Source organism: Triplophysa rosa, linkage group LG9 (genome assembly GCF_024868665.1).
Source record: "Triplophysa rosa linkage group LG9, Trosa_1v2, whole genome shotgun sequence".
Taxonomy (NCBI): Eukaryota; Metazoa; Chordata; class Actinopteri; order Cypriniformes; family Nemacheilidae; genus Triplophysa; species Triplophysa rosa.
The window spans coordinates 2469770-2483068 of record NC_079898.1 but is presented as its reverse complement, the minus strand read 5'-3'; the positions used below and the strand labels follow the sequence as shown (position 1 = coordinate 2483068).

The window sequence follows — 13299 nt, the reverse complement described above, 5'->3', positions numbered from 1 at the left end:
AGCTGTATCCCTTCTAGCAACAACCGCTCAGCTCTGACCCACCGCGTCACTTCCCCCCCTGCACTGCGCCTGCGCCTGCGCAGACCAATCAAAAGCAAGAAGTCTGAAGCAGTGTGCGATTCGGAACTTTGACTGACAAGCCGTTTGCCCCACAACGATTCGTAAAGGTTCCGAACTTCGAACTTTGTAAGCAGTATTTCCAATGCGAAGTTTTCAGTCGCGGGCGATGTTTTGATGTCTCAGCAAGGTAAAATAGTTACTGTTACCTTTCGCTTACAAGTACACGAGCATGTTTAGAGATCTTTTGTCATGTTGTTCACTATGAACTTTAGAGTTTGAGCAGTCGGACTCTAGTATAATACCATCCATCCACACATGACATTAAACGGTTGTCAGTCTATGACCCAAGGTTTCTGATTGAGATTGACAGCGTAAGAGCCAACCAAAGCACGGTCAACCCCAAATCAATGGATTTTTGTGAGGCAGGGCCCGGCGGGGGGGGGGGGCAATCCCACCCATCACATCAAAATTAATGTGGTTTTATATTTTAATGATATCTTATTTATAAATTTAATTTGTGTATTGTCTTTCTAATGTGTGGATATTAAAATACAAAGTAACATAGTTAAGGATGGCAAAGTTGCATTTTGATGTTGTTTCACCCTAGTAACATAGGTTGGAGTCTACGTGGAGAGGGGTATGTCTGCATCCAGGAGCTCCAAACCGGGGCGTTTCTTTCTCCTATTGGCAGAGACATGGCACATTTACACACATGGTGCATTAAGCAGTGCGAGTAAAGGCTAAAATACACTACAAGACTTTTGCTCAGATTTTGCCCAGATTTTCAGTCTGGACATGTTGCAGAAAGTCTGTGCCAGTCTGCAGATTTGATCAGTGTGTTTCTATCTGAAACTTTCAAAAAGTCTGCAAGTGTATGATGTCTAGTTAAAAAAAAATCTGTTCAGATTTTAAAAGTCTTGTAGTGTATTCCAGCCACAAAGCTGCTTTCAGACCTCCAGCGACTGTGTCGCCAGTCTCTAGCTATGAGGTCGTTAGAAGGCGTTCCTAGCTTTGGTTGTCCTAGAAACATTTATAAACAAACTAGTGATGCGCCGAAATGAAAATTGTGGGCCGATACCGAAAATGTTGGATGCACTCAGCTGAAAACCAAAAATTACTTAAAAAACTTTTTTAAATGTATTAATCACACACACTAAAACCACAAAAATAGAGAACATATTTTTAAACAATACAAAATATATTATTTTTCCTTGGTCATTGCAACACAATCAAATATACATTTTTTACCAATCATCTAAACATTGTCAGGGATGTGATTTTTCATATTTTTGACCTTTGCTGGGATCACCAGCGTAAATTGCATAAATTTGATTTATTTTAATTTGTGACGGGATTGAGGAGTGGGGGATTTGGGGATGTGCGAGTAGTAGTCATCATACAGCCGGCCAGGATCCTTTCAACAATCTCTACATCATGCACACGGCTTGTTATAAATGCAGAGCGACTGCTTCATTCAGAACATAATTTTGGGAGTTATCTTTATGTTTCCAGAGAGTCCGTGAAAAATAGACGCCAAACACAGCTGTGTTTTTTGATACTCAAAAAGCTTATAGTGTTACTTTGAATTAAGAGGGTAAATGAACTGCCTTTTGTAAAGTATACAGAAAATCCCGAGTCTGGAAGTTGAGACGTCTATATGATGTGCTTTAACATTATCTATATAGGCAGGGCCGCATTAAGACTGTAAGGGGCCCCTGGGCTTTACCTCTTCATCCACCAGAGGGGCCCTTCCTCCACCAGAATTAAAGCCTTCATTCACACAAACTTACACATTTATTTTGCAGAAATAAATGCCATTAACAAAACATCTAAATCAATAAGTCATGTAAAATATACATATATGCATATGCACATAGTCCTATAATAATGCAGCTCCACAGGATTAATTCCCTTATGCATATAACACACACCTGCCTTTTGCAGTGAGTGGATTCAGGAGTCCGGAGAAAAAAAAGCCGAAGAGCGGAAACTCGTGCGAGGACTCGTGCGCATATGGTGAACATTGTGAGAGAGCTACGACCAACTGTCTTTATTTTTATGAATGGTTGTGGAAGCGCAGGAACATGCACAGGAAGCGCAGGTTTTGTTTTGAACTTTGCCGGAGAGTAAATAAAGGCACAAGCCAAAGCCGAACCTGTCTTCCTTCTTTACTTTTATATGCTTTACACAAAATAAAATAACTGTATTTTCTTTGGATTAAGTGTAGTAGTTAGATCCTATTAAGAGCCTACTTATAAATAGTGGCAGCTACTGTTTGCACCTCAGTATTGTTGTGCATTAAACATTGTGAGTGTAAATCATTACATTTATTAAAATTATTAAAATGATGATGATAACTAATTGAGATAACAAAGCCGTGCACCTAGCCCTAACTTTATCCTAAATTTTATGATTTGTTACCAATTTTGAAATACATTCTTAATTTGATTGAAAACAAATGTCTTCTGATATGTGATGAAAAAAATGCAAAAGAGCAAATTTGGCTAAGATGGAATCGAACCCGGGTCTCCATCAATCTATACTCAACTCAACTTTATTTATATAGCGCTTTTTACAATTTTCATTGTTACAAAGCAGCTGTACATGAGACATATTGACTATAAGCAAAATAATTAAAGTTGTACCTGCAAAAACAAGAAAAAGTTGAAAACACAGAAGACAGACATACCCACATACAAAACACTCCACACACACACAATATGCACACGTACTAACACACATAGACATAGAGACACACACACACGGATGCGCACGCACACACACACACACACACACACACACGTACGTACACAGACAAGTACGCACACACACACACGCTCAGTGAGAGCACACTTTTAAGATAAAGGAGAGAGAAGCACAGGTCAAATATAACAGACTATAAATTCCTATATGCAATATTAATTAAGTAAAACTTTAAAATTCTAAAGCAGCCCCCCCGGTCAGGCAGATAGTGCAAAAACAGTATGCAAACGGTGGCGAGGAACCCAAAACTCTAATCGAGAAAAAAAACCTCAGGAGAACCCAGGCCCAACCAGGGGATTCCAGTTCCCCTCTGGCAAAAGCTGCTGCCTCTGCACAAGCTCCAGAGAGCTTGCACAACAAGGCTAAATAAAATAAATAAACTTAATAATAAAATAAATTATAGTTTAAGATTATCATTAATAATCTAATAGCATTTGAAATTTTGTGGTGAAGACATGTCAAGAGACCGCGTCCTTCTTTATCCAGCTCTATCATCTCAGCTCTTGTCAGGTCCCCACTTCCCATTCTCCGCTCTACCATCAGGTCAGGCCATGAACTGCATCCTGCTCGCTGTGGTAACCTTGGAACAATGAGACAAGACTGGCTGAGAGTAGAGTACTGTTCTGTACTCTTTGATGCAACAAGTACATCAGTTGTGTTTTTGGTTCCGGTTGATCTAACTAATGCAGCCTAAACCCTCTGAAGATTTATATTATGGAAGAGTAGTGTATGCAAGATTAAAAAGATGCGTCTTTAGTCTAGATTTAAACTGACAGAGTGTGTCTGCCTCCCGGACAGTGCAGGGAAGACTATTCCAAAGTTTAGGCGCTAGATAGGAAAAGGATCTACCACCTGCACTTGATTTTGAAATTCTAGGTATTACCAACTGACAGGACGCCTGAGAGCGTAATGCACGTGAAGGACTGTAATACAAAAGGAGTTCATTCAAGTACTGAGGAGCTAAACCATGTAAGGCTTTATAGGTAATAAGCAAGATTTTAAAGTTAACGCGATGCTTTATAGGTAACCAGTGCAAGGTTGACAGAACCGGGCTAATATGTTCATACTTTTTTGTACGTGTAAGAACTCGAGCTGCCGCGTTTTGGACCAATTGGAGTTTTTGTAATAAGCCTGCAGGGCAACCACCTAACAGTGCATTACAGTAGTCTAGTCTTGATGTCATGAATGCATGAATTAACTTCTCTGCATCTGACATTGACAGCATATGACGTAGTTTAGATATATTCTTAAGATGGAAAAACGCAATTTTACAGGTGTTGGCGACGTGGCTCTCAAATGACAGATTACTATCGAATAGAACGCCAAGATTCTTTGCTGACGACGAGGGTTTTATGGAACATCCGTCAATAGTTAAACAGTATTCTTGGTTGTTACTTATAGCAGTTTTCGGTCCAATAAGTAACACTTCCGTTTTGTCCGAGTTCAGTAATAAAAAGTTGTTACTCATCCAGTTTTTTATATCGACTATGCATTCCATTATTCGATGGAACTGCTGTGTTTCATGAGGCTTCGAGGAAATATAAAGTTGAGTATCATCAGCATAACAGTGAAAGCTAACTCCGTGTCGCTTTATTATATCTCCTAGAGGTAGCATGTATAATGCGAAGAGCAGAGGCCCTAAGACTGAGCCCTGTGGTACACCGTACTGGACTTGCGATTTGCGTGACACCTCATTGTTTATTGCTACAAATTGAAAACGGTCGGATAAATAAGATTTAAACCATTTCAAAGCTATTCCCTTAATGCCGACATAATTTTCGAGTCTATGTAGGAGTGTGCTGTGGTCAATGGTATCGAATGCAGCACTAAGGTCTAGCAGCACCAATAACGAGATACAACCTCGGTCAGACGCCAATAGCAGATCATTTGTAACTCTGATCAAAGCAGTCTCTGTACTGTGACATGCTCTAAATCCAGACTGGAATTCTTCATTGATGTCATTCCTTTGGAGGAAGGAGCATAATTGAGTTGAAACTACTTTTTCCAGAACTTTAGATATGAAAGGTAGATTCGATATAGGCCTGTAGTTCCTTAGTTCTCTAGGGTCGAGTTGGGGTTTTTTGACAAGGGGCCTTATAACAGCCACCTTATATGCTTTAGGCACATGTCCTAATGTCAGAGATGAGTTAATAATACCAAGAAGAGGATCTATAATTTCTGGGAGCATCTCTTTCAGTAGATTTGTAGGTATAGGGTCTAGTATGCATGTTGTTGATTTAGATGATCTAATAATTTTAGACAGCTCATCTTGATCTACGGTATAAAATAATTGCATTTTCTCCTTAAGGGCGCTGTAGTTAGTTTGTTCAGCGGGTTTCACTTCTGATTGCATTGTTATAATTTTTTCTCTAATATCTTGGATTTTATATGTGAAGTAGTTCATAAATTCATCACTGCTATGCTGATATACAGGATCAGAAGTCACTGACGATTTATTTTTTGTTAATTTAGCCACTGTGTTAAATAAAAACCTAGGGTTGTGCTGGTTTTCTTCTATTAGGTAAGTAGGCGGATCTTGAAGTTTTTAGGGCTTTCCTGTATTTTTGAATACTATCCTTCCATGCTGTACGTTCCATGCTGTACGAGGCACTATACAGACTTTACATCTTACGGGGGTCGCTGTTTCAAATTGTTGTCATTCTTACTGTTTCTCTAGTACAATTAGATACTGGTGGGCGGAACGTAAATAGTTTCCACCAACATGTTGGGCTATTTGCACTCAGTATAACTTAAATAGATACTTCCTTTAGCAGCCTTGTAGTGGAATTGGAAACAAAGCCCCTGCAGCCCATTTCCACCTGGAACACTTTCGCTGTCCATCCCCGATCTTCAGCCCCCGCTGCCAAATTGCCAGACCGGAGATTCTTTCTTTCAAATGCTTCGTTAATGGCCGCTTCCCAAGGTACAGTCAACTCAACTATGATGACTGTCCTACTGGAGACCACAGAACCATGTCCGGCTGCAGATTAGTCGCTGCGATTTCCAAGGGGAAAGTAAGTCTGTGGCTTAAATCAACTCGCATTTCCCAATCCCTGGCTATACTCAGCAGACCTGAATCTGGGGATAAGGGCTTGGCCCGCTTTTTCTGACCCTACCGAATAAAGGGTTGCCTTTTTAGAAAATTAGCCTGGGCGTTTTGGGGGATGGCATTTGCAGCCACTCTCTTGGTCTCTACTGCTGCAGCCAAGCACTTTAGTACTTGATTGTGGCGCCATGTGTATCTCCCCTGTGTCAAGCTCTTCTTACAACCCACAAGAATATGTTTGAGGTTTGCTGGAGCTGCACATAGGTGGCAGGCTGGATCCTGTCCACACCAAACATGCAGATTTGTTGGTGAGGGCAGCACATCATATGTAGCTCTTATGATAAAACTTAGTCTGTTTGTTTTTATACTCCACAGCTCAATCCAAGTGATTATGCCCTGTTCAATGCCTTCCCACCTCATCCAGTGGCCTTACTGGGCTTGAGACACCGCTCTGGCACATCTACTGCTTCCTCTTGATGCCGAACCTCCTCCACTACCAGGTGACGCTGTTCTCTTGGTGTCGTTTTTCACCATGTGGGTGTGGTTGATCCCAAAGCAAGTCCCCCTCTGCCATGTTGAACTTGTCCCATGATGTCCCTATGTCTGAGGGTTGCCTTTGCATTTGCTACCGCTGTTGTTGGGTTCCATTTCCTCCCTGTCGCTACTGTTGGAGCAGCATCTCTTACACAGGGATCAAAGGATTCTTTGAGCGTCATCTCCAGCCTTGTTTTGGTGCATTTATATTCCTCCACAAGGTTTGAAATGGGAAGAGAGAGAGCTCCATTCCCGTACAGCCCAATGTTGCTAAGGCATCTTGGTAGCCCAAGACATTTCCTCACTTGTGTACTCACCAATCACTCCAGGTTCTTGGCGTGAGAAACTGTGAGCTCATAAATTGAAATTGGCCACATCAGGCATGACAACAAGCCAAATTGGAAGCACCAGAGTTTCAGCTTCCCAGGAAGAGCTGTATTATTAATTTTTTTGAGTCCACTGACTGTCTCTTGCCTGAGTTGATTGCCTGAGAATTACTAGCTGAGACCTTGTCCATACGTCTCCTTTTAAAACAGAGTTTTTTGCTTTTAAAATGCCCTATCCACACTGAAACGTGCTGAAAACGTTACATCCATGTACTGCGCATTAGAAAAACGTACGACGCTTCAACCTGTGTCATTTCTTTCAGCCGTTTGTTTACTTTCTGCTATTATGTCACTGCAATATCAAGCAAATGCTGAATAAGCCCTTTTCACAATGATGTCACTTAACTTCCGCCTTTTCGCAAAGCAGTGTATCATAACATCCGTCTTGCAACAAACAACAAGAAGAAGAAGAAGCGCTGGAATTTAACAATAGTGAGAAAAAAACTGACAGAACACGTATTCCTATTTATCCTAGCACCTTCGCTAACACAAAAAGAAAAGAAAACACTTACCTTCATAATCAAACAGGTACTGTTCAACGAAGAATTTGTATCATTTCTTTAGCTTTGATCTTGTCGTTAGCTAAAATTTGTCTGCAAGACGTTTGTGACAAGCAGAGCGGGACGAGGGCCGTGAGGGAACTGCGCGAGGCCGGTGACGCGAGTGATGACGAGCATCTCTCTCGTCCCACTCTGCTTGTAACAACGTTGTACATCATCTAGCCGTATTTGTGGCAGATGTGCAAGGGACTTGGTAAACTCCATTCTGAGGCGCTAGCGGAAGTAACTTCTTCTTCTTGAGTTTTACTGGCGGTTGGCAAACCAGCTTATAGGTGCATTACCGCCACCTTATGAACTGGAGTGCTAGAGGAAGTAACGATACACTGCTTCACGGCAGAAGATGCGTGATGTCATGTGAAAAGGGCGTATTGGATGGATGGAGGAGATGAATTGCTACTGCGGGTAACACAAACTATAGTTTCCAAAACGAAAGTGAAACTATTATCACGCTCCGTTGACAAACATTAACTGTCTGTGAGTAATTAAGTATTCCGTCTCCTAAAATGCAATCTAAAGTATGCATGATCTAACTATACTGCTATCACACTGGAAAATAGTCAAAACATTGAGAGTTCTTCCCTGTTAAACTGTTAACTTTTATAAGAACATACGAAAAATAAGTAGTACAGTACAGTAGGGCTGAATCCGAAATGGCATACTCAATGAGTAGGTACTCAATTTCAGTAAGTACCTACTTAACGAGGGTTAAATGGGTAAGTACTGTTTTGCCTGAATGGGTGTATGAATGTGATCCGGCCGTCGTACTCCATATTGACATGACCATGTGACGTAATTCTTCTTCTGTTCCTTTTCAATGGCGGGTGGCTGGCAACTTATGTTTGAGGTGCATATCCGCCACCTACTGTACTGGAGTGTGGGCCATATATTTGCCATGTCATGTAATGTCAAGCGCAACAACTTAAGTTATGAGAGACATGTTGCATTAACAACGTAACATGGGTTTTGTACAAGTTAACAACACATGAAACAAAGCTTTCAATTTTCTTCAAGTACAGCACATTCAGAGCTTTTTATTTTCAATTTGACCTTGTAGGGCTACGTATATGCTTTTGCTGAAAGTAAACAATTAAAAGGAATACAACAGCTTTGTGATTTTGCGATGCGTTTTCTCATTTAAATTTCGTCAATAACAGGCCCATCCACACTTCCCATTGTGAAGAATAATTATGCCAATGGAATGTTCTTTTTGTAACAGAAACATGCTTATTGACTGTAAACTGCTGCAAATTATTATTTTGTCTGTATTCTGCCTATTGGTTGATGTCTCTCACGTAGATACGTTGCTCCAATATGCATTCTATTGTAGTATTAAGAACAACCTGAGTAAAAACAAAGCAAGGTCAATGTTAATGTTACATTAGCTTTACAATAATTAACAACATCTTCAATTGTACATGAAAGTCGGCTGAGACTGTTTTGCGGGCTGTGCGTGGTATTCTGTCCTGTGGGCTCATGGGATATAGAGCATCTCAAGTATCCGTCGCTGAGAACTTCTAAATCTGGGCGTACGCAACCAGTAAGTCATCCGGGAATTTTTTGCCTTCTCTTTTATGAATACTGACAATTCGGACATACTCTGTTCGAGTACTGTTTTCTTCTACTACATAGTAGGTAAGTAGGCGTATTCGGATGCAACATTAGTATATGCACGTTCAAATCTCACGAGAAATAGTCCACCACCCGGGTATTTCTCGCCTACTGTATTGTGAATACAGACTATTCGGACATACTATTTGTTCGCCTACTGCTTTTTGCCTACTATATAGTAAGGAAGTATGCCATTTCGGATTCAGTCTATGTCTAGCAGTTGTGAAGATGTGTGACAGTTTTATCATTTTAATTTGATCACATTTAATTTGTATATTTGTTATTATTATTTGTTTTTTGGTACATGTCTTAAGGAGTATTTATTTTTAGACTTATTTGTTGACCAGTTGTGGTCTGTGCTAGGGCTGAAACGATTCCTCGAGTAACTCGAATACAAAAAATCATTGAGGCAATTTTTGTTCCCTCGAAGCCTCGTTTAATCCATTTAACTACAGTACACACGGAGCACTGCGTTTCCCCACGGACCGTTATTACTGACACACAGCCCGTTAAACTCTGTTCATGTTACAGGGCTCTCAAGTCTCACGCATTCACCGTGAGACACACGCATTTTAGTATGTTCACACACTCAAACGTATTTCTCATGCTGATAAATAAGTGATAGCTTATTGAAATGGTGAACTGCTATTTTACTTAGTTTTAGTCTATTTTGGGAGTGAAGAAACTTGTTTTCCGGCTGCATTGAGTCCATAAAACTAGATTCGGACTAACGTTAGTGGATGCAGAATCATGTTATTTAAACATGCCATCTGGCTGTTCTGTGTGTCTGCGTGAATGAAGTGCACAGTTTAACGTGCTGCTCATCAATTTGTCTGCGTCTGCGCTTTATGAGGACATGTCATGAACACATGAACTTCATCTCCAGAGTTGCTCTCAGAGTTCATTTCAGAACATTTTACTGAGTGAAGCTAACACACTAAAAAACAAGCGTCTTCCGACGACCTGCCAAAATAAAAGTCCGGTTAACTCAGTATGTTTATGTGGACAAATATATTACTATTTAATAGTAAAAAAAAAGAACCTAAAACTAATTTAGATAAACTAAATGCATCACGCATAAGCTGAAGTTAGTTGTTTACCTTTGAAATTATTCTTTCTATTTTTATTAATGTTTCATATCTATACATTTGTATTAGGCCTATATTGCATTTTGAATGTAATATGGCAATGGAATGTACTAAATGGGTTTAGTTTTCACAGATATTAATGTGTCACAACCTCCGGAGAGAAGAACCCAGATGCAGGCAGCGGCAATGAACAAACTAAACTTTAATAACAAATGAAACACCCACGAGGGGAAATAAAATAAACAGAGGCCAATACAATAAAACAAAAACTTCCCACGAGGTGGCAAGACAAAACAAGGTCCAAATAATAAGAATAATAAAATAATAAGGGGAGAAAGATTGGGTTGGACTGAGACCCTGGGCTCAGGCCGATTCATGGCATACCTAATCATGTCCGTGAAGCCCAGCGGTCTCAGCATCCTCATCTCTTCCCGAGACAGCGGTTCGTTCAGACCGCCATTAAACATCGCCATCTGTTCCGTTTCGTCGTGGACCATCTCCTCTGCGGTCTCGAAGAATCGATCGGCGAACTCCAAGACGTCGGAGTAGCCCTGTCGCAGACCGCAGATGAGATGAGCCTGCCTGGATCGCCTTGCCTCCATCTTGTCTGCTGGGTTCGGTTCTGACTCGTGTATTCTGTCACGAAAGTCGTGGGAAGAACCCAAGCGCAGGCAGCAGGGATGAAGGGGTTAACAAACAATATTTTAATAATAATAATAATAAATACAAAACAAAAACCCACAGGGGGGTAAAGCAATAATAATAGAACAGGTACACCGGAACAAACAAACTACACTAGACTAACAGAGACTAAATACAACACTTGACATGGCAACCAAAAACTAACACTGAACTAGACTTACTTGACTTGACAACATGATTACTATCATGAACACGAGCATGGGAGAAACAGGTAAGCATGGGATACAAAGACATAGAAAGCAATCCACGAGCAACAAGACAATGAAACATGAGGACTATTTATAGGGAAGACAAGCGAGGGATAATCAACGAGGGCCAGGTGTGGAACATAAGACACAGCAGGGAGGCAATACGGGAAACGAGAGGGGCGGGGCCAATGACAAGACACGAGAAAGCACATGAGATGTAAAAACGTAAACAACCCATGGCTTTCTCACATAAAACCTAAGGGCTCTGTCCCGATCCTGCCACACGACTAGAAGTTCAGAAACAAGAAGGCAGGACCGTGACATTAATGTATGCAATTTATGCAATATGTTAATTTTTCTAAAAAGGAAACAAATTAGTTGTTCATTTTAAGAGATCTGTCTTATTTTCTCTTGTATATTTAGTATTGCTCTTTAATAAAGAAAAAGTACTTATCCGAATACCCACTTCATCGATGGAAAAATCAGTAGAATACTCGATTACTAAAATAATCGATAGCTGCAGCCCTAGTCTGTGCAATAATTTTATTTTGTGCAATAAAGTTCTAAACCGTCTACTGGGTTTTATTCCAGGACAGCGATGATAATATTTACAATAATAATATATTATATGTAAGATATTGAATTTAATAGGTGTCTCTCACATTGTCCCACAGCAACATTAAAATAGTATAGATTAGTGTAAAATATTTTATCAAAATAATTGATTCTATTTAGTTTCCATTTAATTTATTTTAACATTTAATATTGGAGGCATTCAAGTTATTTGACATATTTGAACATTTTTAAAAGGTAACGCAATAGTTACATTTCCTGGTAATTAGTTACTTTTATAATGATGTAACAGTTACTAACTCCGTTACTATTTGTAAGAAGTAACTAGTAACTATAAGTAATTTCTTTTTAAAGTAACTTTCCCAACACTGGTAAAACGAATCAAGTTTCACTTGTAAGTCAGACACTGAAAAATCTGTGAAACAATGTTAATATTACATTATTCGTTGCGTTTTAATAAAAAAGGCGGTGATCCCAGACTCTGCTTGCTAAGTTTATTCAGCTGAAACTGGATCTCAACAACATAGAGATATCTAAGATCTCAAAAAGTTTCTATAATAACTTCCATCTATTAACAGACAATGAAAAAATAATTATGACACAATTTAAATATTACTTTTATATTGTATATCTGCCGTTTAGGGTCATCTTTCCTGGGGCAATTAATCAAAGCTTCAGTTAAGATGCGTTCAGACCGCCAGCAACTGTGTCGCTGTGTGTTGCTAGTCTCTTGCTACGAGGTCATTAGAAGGCGTTCCTAGCTTTGGTTTCTCTAGTAACATTTACAGTATAAACAAACCCTGCAGTAACTGACGAGAGACCGATGATGTGAGCTCTGCTGCTTTACTCGCTCCCGAAAGTCGCTCATTATTTGCATCAAGTTGAGCAAATCTAGACACGCCCATTTCCTGTTGCCAAAGGTCACTGTCGCTCGTGTTGCCGGAAGTCGCCGGCTCTAGGGATGGGCATTTAAAGCAAGAATAATATTCGAAGATCGATGAGAACTATTCGAAAATTATTCGAAATTCGCACCCCTCCCCCACATGCACATATGTACAGTATTACATACACATAAACGGAGACAGAGAGAGAGAGACCATTTACGCTTTAAATCCATATGAAGACACACTGCTTTATTTATTATGGAATAGGCAATCATACATCAAGCCATACATTAAGATAACGTGCTGAAACATTCATATATAATTAACAACCGAATGACGGCACTTATTAACAGTACGTCGATCAGCATCAACCGCTCATAATGCAAGGACATTTCCTTGTAAAATATGAGCATTCACATTTATACCAACTAAAAAACAGTGTGATTGATCCAGGAAAATATATTAAAGCCATAAAGATTTTAGACCAGACTTAAAACGCATTAAAATGACGGCATTTATTAACAGTCCGGAACGATTTCATAAATTAACAGCTCAAAAGGCTTAATTTCTAACGGAGGTTAGTGAAATGGAAAAAGTCATGAAAAGTTTCTCCAGTCTGGCAGTGATCGTTTTTCTAGACGGAACAGTAAACTCAGGCTGTACAAACTCCATAAGATTTTTAAAACCATCTCCTTCGACAAAGCTGATTGGAAACATATCATTAGCGATCTGCCCGTCTGGCATCCAAATTGGTTGGTCAGACCATAAAACTAGCAACTGATTGCTGACCTGTGGATGGACCTGCTGGGTGCTTCACCCTCAAATGAGTGTGCATCGTAGTTGTTGATCCATGATAAGCCAGCTTTGCATTGCAGAGTTTGCACTGCACTTTATTCTCATTAATTTT

At 39.9% G+C, this 13299-nt stretch overlaps 1 protein-coding gene across 4 annotated transcripts in view; it reads left to right on the top strand.

Moving 5' to 3' along the window:
* Window positions 1-84: 84 nt before the first annotated feature.
* cutc (cutC copper transporter homolog (E. coli)) overlaps window positions 85-13299 on the top strand; it is a 45809-nt gene continuing 32594 nt past the window's right edge. For all 4 annotated transcript variants that reach the window (XM_057342740.1, XM_057342741.1, XM_057342739.1 and 1 more), the window contains exons 1-2: window positions 85-247; window positions 6245-6369. In XM_057342740.1, coding sequence (XP_057198723.1) covers window positions 6346-6369 — 24 coding nt within the window. In that variant the 5' untranslated portion in view covers window positions 85-247; window positions 6245-6345. The remainder of the gene's footprint in view (window positions 248-6244; window positions 6370-13299) is intronic.